Below are 15898 nucleotides of genomic sequence, written 5' to 3' on the forward strand. Positions count from 1 at the left end.
GGAGAGTGGCTTGTGAGCAGAATGTATTGCTTAAATGTGGCAAATGCAGACATATTGATTGAATAAGTTTAATGCAAGGTTTGATGAGCATTGTGTATAATCACGTGCACCTCCAATAAGTCTGACTTCATGGAGATCAAACATTAATAATAAGTTACCATGCCATTATTTCTCCTTGGTCATCAAGATATCTTCATGGGCACAAAAAAAAATACATACATATGCATGCAGGCACAATAGAAGGAAGACAAGCACAGAGTATGAAAAGTAGGATCCTACAGTCCTAATTCATGCCCTCTATTATTATTATTACCCTGAGACCTCATGGAGTCAAAGACTCATCTGGGAGGTCCTTTTATCACACACATATCTCATCATACTGTGTCTTAAACACACTCAAACTCCTTGCAGACACCACACTCTCAGGCAAGGCATTCCAATCATTCACAACTCTGCATAAAAAAAACCTGCCTCTCACTCCCCTACTCACACCCTCTTTATACAGTTTCCAGGGATGACCTCTGGTTCTCCCCTGATCTCCCACTATTCTCTGTAGAACTTCTCCACCATTAATCCTATAATAACCCCTTACCAATTTGTAGGTCTCTATCATATCTCTCCTTTTCCTCCTGTCCAATGTGTGTGTGATGATACTTTCTAAAAGGTCTCAAAATAACAGTCTCATATATTTTAGGTAAAGTAAGGCAACAAAATTTGTACGATTTGGGGCATGTTGCATGCTCTGGCCAATTCTAGATATGAGAGACCTTCAATGAGTTTTCATCACTGCATCCACAGAACGAATCAATTAGCACTTCAGGATTCTGCCTTTCATACTCTGAATCTACCTTCCGGTTATCGTGCCTACATGTACATGCTTAGTTGCATTTCTTTCACAAGGCAAAGCATAGTAATTATCTCTAGATGCATTTTTTCATTAAACTTCAACAGGAGTAATAACCAATTTCAAAGTATCCATACCACATTATTCACACTGTTCTCCCTATCATATTGCTCCTTAAACTCATTCACTGACAATGCACTGAAATACCACTAGAAGAAAACCTATTCACTCAGTCGCAACTCTCCAAGCAAATAAAACTAATTCTGACATCATGCTAATCACAATTTTATTTAATTTCCAGGGGTAAACCTCGTTCTTTTTCTCCAACCATATATTGAAAATTTCTCCTGCATTTATTCTCATTAACCTCCTTTGGCAAATTATGTTTTCTCTCTCTCTCTGCTATTAACCAATTTTTGTAACTCACAATATTTCAGTCTTTCCCTACAGAAAGATTTCAGAGAAGTCACAAAATCACGTTCACCTGCTCTAGATCCTCTCCACAACCCCGTTTCCAAGACAGCAAGACAATCAAATGAAAATAGCAATGAGTGTGTGTAGCATCATCCTTATAAAATAAGATAACTTATAAAATAAGATAGCCGGCAAAGGTTGGTCGATTGGTAGAGCCTCTGCTACTAATGGCTCAGTTAAGTAAGTTTGAGCATGGTTAGTAGTTGGAAGGGGACCAATCGTTCGATGCTGTTGGCACACTCTCACTCGATGAGTCTTTGGACTCCCTGGAGGTGTCAAATAATAATAATAACTTCCTCTACTAGGTTTTTTTCAATATCCAAGTAATCATTTGTGCTCTTCTGTCCATTTCTGCATGTCCACTGAACTTAACTCTCCAACATCATTCCCAAATGCCTGGCCTCAATTTCCTACAATAAATGTACCATCAATACAATACAGCAATAGAGCTTAGATGTTTTCAAGTCCAAATGCATAACCTTACATTTTAACACCAAAACAAAACCATTATCTTTGCTCACAATATCAGTTTATTCACATCATCTTACACTGGTTATTTACTATCTCTCCCTTCACACACTTAGCATCTTAGCAAATAACTGGATATTATCTTTTACTTTTAAATTGTCTGATATCATTACAAGAAAAATAGCAATGATCCAAGATGTTACGGAGTCCTGTGGCACACCACTGGTCACCTACCTATTTGTTTGGTGTCATTATATATATTATATATTACTCCGATGTTTGTATTATCAGTCTCATATTCACCCATTTGCCACATTTTTTGGTATCAGAGTTCAATATAGTGATTTGTGCTTGTCAAAATGGGTTTGTGTTTTATGTTTTGCCAACTTACTTATGTATTACAACAAGACAGATGAAAGTGACAAATGCATTGGACAAGGGAGATGCATATACAGTGGCATAATTAGATGTCGCAAAGGCTTTCGACAGATTTCTACACCACAAGTTGGTAACTAAACTGGATCAGCTCGGATTGGATGATAGATTAGCAAGTCGAATAGGTGACTGGCTGTCAGATAGATGTCAACAAATTGCATATGGAGTGTGGTATCCTAGAAGAAGAAGGTCACTACTACTCTGCTATAGGAGTCTGTTTTGGAGCCAAAAGTTAAACTTGTATATTAATGATATTGGGATGGGTTTAACTGGAGAAATACAACTGTTTACAGATTGATGATGCAAAGAGCTGGGGAGTGATGGGGAATCAAACAAAAGTTGTGGCCTTACAGGAGGACTTGAACAGATTATATGAGCAGATTTTAAGAACTATTTCTATGGCCTTTATTGTAAAACAATCTACAGTATTATAATTTGAAGTTTTATAAACAAGCAACCCACTTTAATATGGAAGCTGCCTTCGGAAATGGATTTATTTTGCCAGCAGGTAAAAAGGCTGTTGTTACCTAATCCTTTCTACTGTAATGATGTGCTATGAGCTCTCGATCTTTCATGAATGTATTATCACAAATTATGCCCACATCTACACTCAGTAGCCATGATATCAGAAACAAGTGGATGACAAACAATATTAAGCAGGAATTGCATGCGACAAAGAGGCTATGGAAGAGATATAAGGAGACAGGTGAAGAGAAGATGCATGAAGAATATAAGACACAGGCCAGAAGAGTGACTAGTGTGGTAAGGAAAGTGAAACTGGAATATGAGAGGAGATTGGCCCTAAGATCCAAAGAAAATCCTAGGGAATTTTTTAGCTATGTGGCCAGTAAGAGGAGAAATGACTGTGGAAGAATGATATTGTGGGATAAAAATGGGAATAGAGTGATTGATGCAGAGGACATAGTGGAATTGTTTAATGAACACTTTATTGGAGTATTTCATCCTAGAGGAATCAGTTTTAATGCTAGAGGGATAGGGCAGGTTCGAGGTTTAGAGGTACAGCAGGAGAGTGTTTCAGATACCGAGTACTCTGGATGTCAGTAAAGCTTTGGGACTGGATGGTATTTCACCATGAGTTTTGAGAGAATGTGCTAGGGAACTGACAGTGCCTTTAACCTGGCTTTTCAATGAAAGTCTGACTGCAGGAAAGGTGCCCAGGGAATGGAAGGAAGGTAATTGGGATGGTAACAGACTGGAAGTGTCTAATTATAGGCCAGTTTGTGTGTCATCAGTAGTTGTTAAGATCTTGGAGAAAGTAGTGAGGGACCGTATACAGTATTGGGCAGATGAGGGTAATGTTATTTGTGAGAGTCAACATGGATTGTGAAAGGGCGCTCTTGTTTTAGCAATATGCTAGCCTTTTATAATAAAGTTACAAGAACATTAGATGAGGGAAAGGCATATACTGCAATTTTCTTAGACTTAGCAAAGGCATTTGACAGGGTGCCACATGATAAGCTGATATTTAAGTTGCAGCACAAGGGTCTGGATGTCAGATTGGTCAACTGGATTCAGGATTGGCTGTCTGATAGGTATCAGAGAGTTGTGTATGGTAGAGCAGTTAAGGAAGCAGAGGGTTACAAGTGGGGTCCCACAGGGCTCAGTACTAGGACCTATATTGTTTAATCTTTATATCAATGACATTGCCAGTGGATTGCAAGGGGATATTCAGTTGTTTGTGGATGATGCAAAGCTGGGAGGAAGGATTATTAGTAATAGTGCAGATGTGGAAGCCCAGCAAGAGGATTTGAATAAGCTAGATAGATGGACAAATGAATGGGGGTGTCGGTTTAATGCAGCAAAAGGTCTTGAGGTTTGGGAAACATCGATGGGATGCTGCATACTCTATGGGAGGAGTTATACTGGAGGAAGTAGGGGAGACAAGAGATCTGGGGTTGATGATTGATAGAAACCTGAAATTTAGAGGACATATTACAAAGGTGGTGAAGGTAACACAGAGGATTACTGCAATTATGAGAAGGACACTGACCTGCAGAGATAAAAGGGTTATCATTCCATTGTATAAGTCTCTGATCAGACCACACTTAAGACTATTGTTCTCAGATTTGGTCCCCAGGATTTTAAGGGGATAAATTAACTGTGAAAAGGGTACAAAGACAGATGACAAAGATGGTTTCAGGACTGTGCAATTTTGGTTATGAGGATCGGCTGAGGGAATGTGGACTGCAGAGTTTGGTGGATAGAAGAAGGAGAGGTGATATTATTGAGACTTTTAAACTGTTGAGAGGTGGTCACAGGTGGGTTGACACTGGGGAGTTCTTTTGCTTGGTTGAACAGTGGGAAGGAGTGATAACAAGAGGCCATCCCTGGAAGTTATGAAAGGAAAGTGTGAGCAAGATGGTGAGGAGTGGTTTCTTTGCATGGAGGGTAGTTGAACCGTATAATGCATTGCCTGATGGAGTGGTGAGAGCGAGAACAGTCAATGAATTTAAGGAGTGGTATGATAGACTTTGAGTTTCTTAGGGGAGACCTCACCTCAATGAGTCTTGACAGACTTTATGTTCTTAGGAAGGACCTCCCACAATGAGTCTTTTGACTCCATGGAGGCCTGAATAATAATAATAATAATTCTAAAGAATTTAGCAAAGAACTAATATATGAAACAACAGGCAGAAGAATGCTCCTAAGAAACAATATCCACATTCCAATATGTGTGACAATGGATATAGGTCATGAGAATTCAAATAAAGGATAGTGGGAGACAGGCAGACTGGAAAAACATCTCTGAAACTGTCTTACTAGGATGGCCATGTACAACTGTCTCTGATGTATCAAGAATGGTTTGATAAACAGAAAGTGTAAAGAAACTGAAATCCAAGAAGAAATACTACCGCTGATAAAATAATTGTGTAACCATAAACCATTAAGTAGTGTACTTTAGTATACCATGCTGCAAATACTTTGTTTCTTTCAAATTCTGAAATTACCATACAAGTTGCTAAAAATCACATCACAAAAGACACCAAGAATTACTGAAAAAGAGAGCCAAAAGGTTTCACTTCAGCACCTTTTTTAACAACTCGTATGGTAAAGTATAAGTTCTGCATTACTTCAACCTGAGTATTTACACCTGGGTCTGGCTCCCACTGATGAGACCTAAACAAAGATCGAAACAGGTCTGGATAGTGAACCCCACCACCCATATGTCCGCTAGGAGATGTATTTTACATTATGGGAAATACTAAGGATAGTGATCAGAGTTTACTCCACCTTTACTACAAGTTTGTGATGAATGAAGTGGAGGTGAATAGTCTATTACAGAACCTTAATGTGAATACATCTGTGGGATTGGATGGTATACCGGCACTGGTCTTGCATGAAGCGGCTAAGGAATTATCAGTGCCCTTGACCATGTTGTTTAATCTGAGTCTCGGGTCTGGCTTAGTCTCGAAGGCGTGGAAAGAGGGGAAAATAATTTCACTGCATAAAAGAGGATCCAAGACTATGGTTGCAAATTACCGACCGATCAGCATATCAGGAGTCGTTGTCAAGGTCTTGGAGAAAGTAGTCAAGGAAAAAATACAGGAATGGATTGATGAAAATGAGATACTGTACAGGGGACAGCATGGCTTTGTGAAGGGTAGATCATGCCTCAGTAACTTGCTCAAGTTTTATAACAAGGTGACGGCTGAACTGGATAAGGGAAATGGGTTTACAGTGATACTGCTGGACCTGGCAAAGGCGTTTGACAGGATACCACATGGAATTCTAATCCGTAAACTACAACATATGGGAATATATATAGGGTTGGTGAGATGGATAGCTGGGTGGTTGATGGAGAGATATCAAAGAGTAGTTTATTCAGGAGTAGAGTCCAAAAGACGGCCTGTGACTAGTAGTGTGCCACAGGGTTCTCTTCTTGGACCACTGCTGTTTAATCTGTTCATTAACGATATAGGGAAGGGTCTAAGTGGGACAGTTCATTTGTTCGCTGATGACGCAAAGTTGGGTAGGGCGATAGTGAACGCAGAAGATGTCAAAGTCTTGCAAGATGACTTAGATAGATTGGAGTTCTGGACTAAGGAGAATGGATGTCAATTTAATGTGACAAAATGTAAGGTTATGCATTTCGGAGTGAAAAGATTAGCAGCAGTATACCACATTGGCGGAACTGTACTCCAAGAGATTGATGAGGCCAGGGACTTGGGAGTGTTGGTGGATAGGGAGATGAAATTTAGGGGGCACATTGCAAAAGTAGCTAAATCAGCTCATCAACTCACTTGGTTGTTGAAAAATACCTTGACAAACAGAGACAAGCAAGTTATTGTACCTCTGTACCGAGCCCTGATAAGACCTCATCTCGACTACTGTGCCCAGATTTGGTCACCTCGGTTCCTTCTTGATGGGGAGGAGGTGGAGAGGATCCAGAGGCGAGTGACTAAGATGATAGCAGGTTTATGGAATGAACCATATGAGAATAGATTGAAGATTTGTGGGTTGCAGAAACTAGTTGATAGGCAGAGGAGTGGAGATATGATTGAGACATTCAAATTGCTAAAAGGATTCTATAGGATTAATTCAGAGGATATTTTTGAGATCAGGACTGGTGGTGGGAGAACTAGGGGACACCCATGGAAGCTGGGCAAGAGCGTGGTTAGCAGGGGTGTTAGAGCTGGGTTCTTTACTTTTAGAGTGGTAAATGAGTGGAATAAGCTGCCAGAGTCTGTTGTGGGTGCTAGGACAGTGAGCGAGTTCAAGGCAAGGTATGATAGATACTGTGAGAATGTTGAACAGTTGTGTGAACATGATGTTTAGGGCCTCCCTCGATGAGTCTAAGGACTCCCTGGAGTAGCCCGTAGTAATAATAATAATAATAATAATAATAATAAGTTGCCCTTGTCATGAAAGGTTTGCTTATGCTTGGATCCACCGAAATTTTTATAGTTTCGATATTCAGCATGAAACTCTTGTAGTTTCTCTATTCAGCTTTGAAATAACGTTGGATTCAATATCCACTTAATTTGAATAATTATCTAGATATCATTTCCAACTAAGTATACCAATTTGTGCTGATTTATCTTACATGTGAACAAAAAAACTTTCACTAGTATAACATGAGCCCTGTAAGACCATCCAGGAAAGATTACAGGAACATGGGTGACTTTAACTTAACGTGTTGTTCTCTCCTCCATCATATTTCAATTCCTTGCACAATCTAATGATTTTGGTAGATCCTTATCATAAATGTATACATTGCCAGAAACTTGATGAAACTGCAAAATTGATGAAAAAATGATGAAACTAGAACCTCATGAAATCCATTCCTGACATATCTCTGAAGACTTACTATTGATCAACAGACCATTAGGTAAGTTTCTTTAATATAGTGGTGACTTGGCATGTTATGACAATCTCACCCATCATAAATGGTTGTAAACAGCACACGAGTACCATGAACAGGTTGATTTAAGTAATCTAGGAACCCTGCTCTGAAAACCAAATATTTTTATTTTTCTATCCACTTCACACCTCTAATAAGCAAGGTAGTAATTTATTCCACTGAAATTAAGTATGTTATATATACTAGTGTGTATTACCCTCATTTTCATCCCAGAATATATTTCTAATTTAACCTAAACCAAACCCCAAACAAGGCGGATATGGATTGCTGCATATAAAAAGTCAAAGGGATTGTTAACTAGTATATGAAAATTTTTCATGAATTCACCCATCCTCTAATTGCATTGACTTTGAGTATAAATAAAAAAGTAGCTAACTGCTCTCCATCCTATACCCCCCCCCCTGGCAAAAAAAAAAATCCATGTTAAACTTACCTGTATCAAGATGGGGACACTGTAGAACATATCCATGAGGTTTTCCAACAATTTTAACATCTTGCAATATTCCCTATGTTTAAAAATAGATCACAAATTAGGGTATGAAATAGTGAAAAAACTTAATTGTCTATTCAGATATCTGAAAGGGAAAACATTAAAATTATTCCCTATATTGTTGGCATTATGAATTGATGAACATTTTCACAAAATAAGTTTCTACAGTTTTTTTGAATTTCATTGAATTTTTATATTCATAACATACCGACTGCATAATGTTAAAGATATTTGCAAAATGAGCCCTTTGCAAGCATTTCCAACCAGAGTACATCACATCTTTACCTAAGGTATGGTCAGATATGAGCCTCCGTAGCTCAGTCAGTATAGACTAAGCCCTTTGGTCAGAAAGACCTAGGTTAGATTCCCGTCTAACGTGAGGAACCTTTATCTGGTCTCTTTCAACTAAAGGTGAGTTAGCCAGTCTCATACTGATGTAGGGGGCTTTTCTACCCAGAAACTCAGGTTTTTCATCCCCAAGAACAGGCAAACAAGTCCTGTGAACACACGCTTCTACAGACATAGGACACCTCCAGGAATAAGGAGTAACCAACCTATTCTGTAGGATTTCAGTTCAGAAGACCGACATGGTAAAATGTGTAGGTCTATGCACGAACGTAAATTAAGATAGGATAGGATGGTCAGATGTGGACTATTCTGTAATAGAGTATTATATCATCCACTGGCTAGGTATGATGCACTGTTGTCTAGTTTTGATGATACCTTCTATTGCCTGACATAGCAGTCAACATGTTAAGGATGTGTAATACATAAAATTGCTCAAAAAAAAAAAACAAAAAAAAAAAAACGGTACCATTTTCTTGATAGCCTGTTATGTATTAACTATCCTCTGAATTGTCAGCTGCAATTTCTAACCACAAGAAAGGAAAATACACGTGTTCTGTCAGATATGACAATCCATGCCAGGATACTTTCGACTGTACACTGTTATTGTATAAAGTGATATTAAATCAGATGTCAATACAGTAGATATTTAAGCTTAGATTTTAATACTATATAGATGGCATTATCCTTTAAAATAAAATTTGCTATAAAGTATTCAGAGAATGTGTAGCTAAAGTAAATTTCTATGGCAAATTTGATATTAAAAGTAACAAAGGAAGACTAGAAATAATCCAGAAAACAAAATGCACTCAAAAAAAGTGAACCATTGAAGTTCTGTAAAACAGAATCAGAATTAACTTGCAAAAGCTTCATTAACTGAAGTAATCAACCAAGTATCACATAGTGACTACAAGGGATTAGGGATCAGAGATACAATAACAAGCAAAGTTCTTAGAAAAAAGATCTTAGTTCTTCTCCCCTTATCTTTGACAATGCTCAACAGTCAATCAGATTTCTTGTACTGATTTACTCCTAGTCTTTCTTATAGCATCCTCAGCTTCCTGAAAATTTGGCATTCCCTCTTCCTATGTCCCTATATCCCAAATCAATCTTTGGCATCCTGGATTTGTTGCCTTCAACTATGTCTGCTGTCCAGGCATTTTTTTCCTCTTCTTGGTCTTTACCAAAAATTTTACTTTTTATGTGGATCCCATGAAAGGTTTTGTGGGTAGGCTAAGGATTTTTTTTTTTCTCTTTTCATATAGTGGAAACTCTGCTCTAGAGACCAGTCAGGGAAATTTTTAAGCCACTTCAGGCCTCCAATAATTAAGAATACCATCATATTTTTAATATGAAAAAAACATGTTCTGACCACTGCAACTTTTAAACTTAATTATACTAGATATTGTTGGTTCTTTATATATCTGATATAACCCATGGTTATATCAGATATATAAAGATTATGATATTCCAGAGACCATTATCATGGTCTCTTCATGATAATGGTCTCTGGAATTCACTGGACCAAATATTTTTCTAAAGATTTTCCTTTGAAAAGCTGAAATCAATTCCTCTATCCTCATTGTAAATAACCAGATTTCACATCCGAAGATAACTGGATAAATTATTGATTTATATTTGTGCTACAGATATAGTTTGAGCTGAATAAAAAAAAAAATAAAAATAAAAATAAAAAGTGTCATTGCTTCTCTTTATTCGATTCTGCACTTTTACCAGCTCATTTGATTAGCTTGTGATCATTACTCTTAAATATTTTAATTGTTCAACTTTTACTATTTTAAGGTTTCCAAATATCCCACTTGCACTGGTTAAATGATTCTCTGTAGTATTAATGAACATTTTACTTTTCTGTTGATTCATTTTTAGCCCTATCTGATATGTATATAAGAGTAGTGGGTGTGGGTCAAATATTTATTTTATCATCTCACATTCTCTGAGTAGTTTTAAACTCTTAAATGCAAAATAAAAACTGAACTACAAATCTAGCATTGCATGCAGATATGTTCCAGTTATTGACAAGGTGTTATTGTCATCTTCATATGCCACAATCGGCACTAATTTGTGTATTAGAGTGTCTGTAGTATCTATTGAAGTCTAGAATACATTATGCAAAATGATTGCATAATGTATTCTAGACCCAAGTTAAAAAAAGTATTGGAACTAGACAATCGCCATATTTTAATCCTCAAGTTATTGGAAAGGGCGCTGTTAAATCATTTAGTATTTTAATCTGTTCAGTTACTTGCTCTATACAAATCCCAAATTCACCAATCTTGGAATACTGCTCTCAACATTTGGGGATGGTGCACCTAAAATTTCACTAAAAATTCTTGTTGCTCAGAGTAGAGTAATTCAGTGATTAATGACTACTCTTTCTCTAATAAACTCTTCAGCTACTGTCTCACAGATAGTCAGTTTCTGCACTGTGGCTCTTCTACAGATATTTTCATGGGCCTGTTCAGCAGAACTGGCATCCATTATGCCTTCCATCTCTGCCACATACAGCAACAGCTGCCTGACATCCTTCTACAGGAGAAATGCTGACTCACTGAACTAGCTATTCCTAATCACCTTTCATTCTATCAAGGTCAGTTCTGTGGAACAGCCTTCCCCATGAATTATTTTTCACAGTACTACAACTCCAACTTTTTAAAAGAAACAACAATTCATTACTTTGATCCCAGCATATGCATCATTTATTTGCTATAAGCTTAGCAGCCTTTCATGTGTAGAAATGATTATATATATATATAATATCCCCTTAGGCCCATAGGGCCTGCAAATGCATGTTCACTTACATCCCCTCATCCTCTTAATAGTCTAGTTTCCCCGACTTTGAACTGCACTTTTACGAGGGTGGTCTAAAAAATTCTCGGCCTCAACCATAGATAGTAACACTATCGACATGATTTTTTTTTTCTAAGTTGGTATATCTGTCATAAATATCGATGTGAAATTACAAGTCATTATATCAAGTAGTTTGTTTTATACAGCTGTCTGAAGCAAAAGTGTTGTCTGTATCCCATGAAATGCATAAAATTGAGTATCGTGTTATTATAAAATTCTTTGTAAAGGAAGGTTTAATGCCAAAAAAATTCATTCTAAGTTCATAAACATTTATGGGCACTCTTCTTCTTCATTTTCCACAATTAAGAAATGAGCTGCCAAGTTTAAACGTGACTGTACCAGCCTAGAAGATGATCCACATGAAGGACATCCAAAAAGTGACAACACCAGAAGTCGAAAATAAGGGGATAAACATCCTTTGTTGTTTTATAGCCAGTAGCGAAACTAAAGATCGATAACTACGATCTATAAGTTTCATGCCGAAAAACTATCAGTGAAGGCAATTTGAAGTAAAGGTGGAGCAAGCTCCCTCACTGTTCTTGATATTTTCTCATAATGTAAAATACAGCTCCTAGGAGATGTAATACTGTCATTACATTATGAGGAGAGGTCACCACCCAGACTGGTTTCAACCTTTTTTGAGGTCTCATCAGTGAGTAGGTAGACCTGGAAGATATCAAAGCTTAGTGAAAAGAACTTACATACCTTCACTATACGAATGCCATAAAGGTGTAATTATATTTTAGTTAAGATAAAAAGCCAAATGGCTAGTTTTCTGGCGCCTTAATAAAGAAAATAAGGGGATAAACATCCTTTGTTGTTTTATAGCCAGTAGCGAAACTAAAGATCGATAACTACGATCTATAAGTTTAATGCTGAAAAACTATCAGCGAAGGCAATTCAAAGTAAAGGTGGAGCAAGCTCCCTCGCTATTCTTGATATTTTCTCATAATGTAAAACACAGCTCCTAGGAGATGTAATACTGTCATTACATTATGAGGAGAGGTCACTACCCAGACCGGTTTCAACCTTTTTTGAGGTCTCATCAGTGAGTAGGTAGACCTGGAAGATATCAAAGCTTAGTGAAACTTATAGATCGTATTTTTCGGCATGAAACTTATAGATCGTATTTTTCGGCATGAAACTTATAGATCGTAGTTATCGATCTTTAGTTTCGCTACTGGCTATAAAACAACAAAGGATGTTTATCCCCTTATTTTCTTTATTAAGGTGCCAGAAAACTAGCCATTTGGCTTTTTATCTTAACTAAAATATAATTACACCTTTATGGCATTTGTATAGTGAAGGTATGCAAGTTCTTTTCACTAAGCTTTGATATCTTCCAGGTCTACCTACTCACTGATGAGACCTCAAAAAAGGTTGAAGCAGGTCTGGGTAGTGACCTCTCCTCATAATGTAATGACAGTATTACATCTCCTAGGAGCTGTGTTTTACATTATGAGAAAATATCAAGAATAGTGAGGGAGCTTGCTCCACCTTTACTTCGAATTGCCTTCGCCGATAGTTTTTCGGCATGAAACTTATAGATCGTAGTTATCGATCTTTAGTTTTGCTACTGGCTAAAAAAAAAAGGATGTTTATCCCCTTATTTTCTATATTAAGGTGCCAGAAAACTAGCCATTTGGCTTTTTATCTTAACTAAAACATTTGATAAATGTTTTAGTTAAGATAAAAATGACTTCTGGTCATTTATCAAGTGCACGATAAATGACCAGAAGTCATTTATCAAGTGCATGATATGGTATTGGATGACCAGCAAGTCAAAGTGGGTAAAATTGCTGAGACTATAGGCATTTTAAAAAAAACGTGTAGGATATATTTTGCATTAAGAATTGCAAATGAAAAAGCTTTGCTCAAGATGGGTGCCGAGCTTGCTCACAGCAGATCAAAAACACACTCACATGAAAATCTCTGAACGGTGCATGGAGTGTTTTAGTGAGAATAAAACTGATTTCGTGTGTTGATTTATTACTATGGATGCTTGGATTCACCATTACACACCAAAATCCAAACAGCAGTCAAAATAGTGGACAAAGTCTGTTCCATCAGCAGGAAAGGTCATGGCATCGGTGTTTTAAGATGCCAAAGGCATTTTGTTCATTAATTATCTTGAAAAGGGTAAAACAATAACCAGGGAATATTATTCTGATCTTTTAACCAGATTGGACGAAAAAATTCCTGAGAAAATACCTGGTTTCCAGAAGGGAAAAAATCATCTTTCATCAGGCACATGACAATGCACCTGCCCACAAAGGTGTTTTGGCAATGGGAAAATTAAGGGATCTGCACTATGAATTGTTGGAACATCCACCCTATTCCCCAGCTTTGGCTCCCTCTGACTTCTAACTCTTACCAAAACTAAAACTCTTTCACGATGGCAAGCGTTTTTCTTCGAATCAAGAGATGATTGTAAAGGGGTATTTTACAGATCTTACTGAGAACCACTCCAGGGTCGGGATAATGTCACTGGAGCATTGCTGAAATAAATGTATTAGCCTTAAGGGAGTTATGTTGAAAAATAAAAATAATTTAGAAATTATAAATTCGTTTTTTCATTGCTAGGCAGAGTACTTTTCAGATCACCCTCGTATCTTGAACACAAATTTTTCTCTAAACACCTAACTAAATCTATTCCATCCATTTAATTCACTTCATACATCTAAAACCTGCATTCCATTTCTCTTGTACATCAGCCCATGCATTAGCTTTGCTTGCAATCATGGCCCTTCACGATTCACCTTAATCTTGGGAACAAACTTACAATCTTTACTCTCAATTAATAATCATCACCAGTATAGATTCTGTTAGTGTATTAAAAGAGAATTTTTTTTTCTTATCTTTACCTTTATTTACCTTTGGGTAAATGCCATGAAAATGTTTGGAGTATTGAAGTGTTGTTTTTGATATCCTAATGCATTTGAAAAGGTTAGGTACAAAGACAATAAGTAAGCTCCCATCATATAATCTGTCTTCTGCAACAGAGTTCCCAAAAACAGTTGCAAGTTTTTTTGACTAGGTTAGAAAACAAGCTATAAGCAAACAAAAGTTTGACATGCAATATTTTCACAACTAGCCTACTTTTATATAGAGGTTGTTGACTTCGAATCAATTGCCTCATTAACCAATAATTTACAACATTTTTTTTTTTTTGACATGTTAGTATGCATTATGGGAAGGATCAATATCCAGGTGGGTTTAAATCTTCATTGAGGTCTCATCAGCACGAGCTAGACCTGTAGAGATACTGAAAGCTAAATCAATGCAGAAGTCATGTTTTCCATGTACAAGAAGCAAAATGCTGTATCAACATATTATTAAAATTCTCTGAATTTTTCTATAGCTATCTCTGAAAATTCTCAGAGATAGCTACAGAATTTTATTTTTTTTTTCTTCATTAGAAAATAAATTTTATTAAACAAGAAATTATTATCATTATTCGGGACCTCTAGGGATCTCGGATAATAATAAGTCAAGGACTCATCAACAGAGACTATAAATCACCCAAACCAGCTGTCATACCTTCCATTAAATTCATTCACACTACCCCCTAAAAGCAAACTATTCCACTCACTCACTGCTCTCTGGGAGAAAAATCTCTTACCCCTTTTCTTGACTATGAACAAACTTAACTTCCATGGATGCCCCCATGTTCTCTCCCCCGCCCTCCATATAAAAAAAATTTCATCTGACACTATCCTATAACACCTACTCAAAGTTTATAGACCTCTATCACATCACCCCCTCTTTCTCCTGTTTACCAGAGTCTGTAATCCACTTACTCATAATCTGTCCTCATAATCTAAATCCCATAATCCAGATAATCTTTGTAACTCTTCTTTGCACCCTTTCCACAGCTTCTTTATCCCTTTGGAACCAGGGAGACCAAATCTGTGCACAGTAATCCAGGTGCAGTCTTATCAAAGCCTTATAAAGAAGCAAAATGACTTCCTTATTCTTTCATGTCAAGGTTCACTTCAACATCGCAATTATCCTATGAGTTGCAGTGATAAAGGCATGTATAAATTATGAACAACATACTCTTAAATTAAAGACAATAATATGGAAAATAACAACATCTTTGGCAAAGATAATCATATCTGACTTCTTACTATTTAAACTAATCAAGAAATTAGCTAAAGATTACATACCTTAAAAAGAAAATGCCTAAAATTCCTTTGTCCTATCCAAAGGGATAAATTTCGTCCTGTAAAATTTCTATCTACCTCATGAACAATGCGCTTAAATACAGAATTGCAATCCACAAATAAGTCAATTTTACTGCCACTCAATGTCACAGCAACTTGATGCCATGCATTGTCTGCCAGATGATAAGGAAATGTTTCTACACGAACAACATTGCGATGACTGTAATGTAGCCTAATTTCATTTTTTCTTCCACTGCTCTGCAGTTCTAGGAACCTAAAATAAAGGAATTATAGATTAAAAACTTAGATAATTTATAGAATTGTAATTGCATTACAGTTTTATTAGCTAATGTTAAAACCTACACACCATATGAGTCAAAGCCTCTGCAGAGAATCATAAGACGACTTGCCATTTTAAAGATCAA

At 36.9% G+C, this 15898-nt stretch overlaps 1 protein-coding gene across 2 annotated transcripts in view; it reads right to left on the reverse strand.

The window, feature by feature from the left end:
• Nucleotides 1-15898, reverse strand: part of LOC150102838 (protein kinase C-binding protein NELL1-like) — a 299735-nt gene that overhangs the window by 170778 nt on the left and 113059 nt on the right. For both annotated transcript variants that reach the window (XM_090398962.1, XM_090398963.1), the window contains exons 4-5: nt 15477-15747; nt 8038-8110 (exon numbers count right to left, since the gene is read on the reverse strand). In XM_090398962.1, the coding sequence (XP_090255088.1) occupies nt 8038-8110; nt 15477-15747 (344 nt within the window). The remainder of the gene's footprint in view (nt 1-8037; nt 8111-15476; nt 15748-15898) is intronic.

This window comes from Typopeltis vanoorti, chromosome 10 (genome assembly GCF_054136105.1).
Source record: "Typopeltis vanoorti isolate ZY-2024b chromosome 10, IOZ_Tvanoo_1.0, whole genome shotgun sequence".
Taxonomy (NCBI): Eukaryota; Metazoa; Arthropoda; class Arachnida; order Uropygi; family Thelyphonidae; genus Typopeltis; species Typopeltis vanoorti.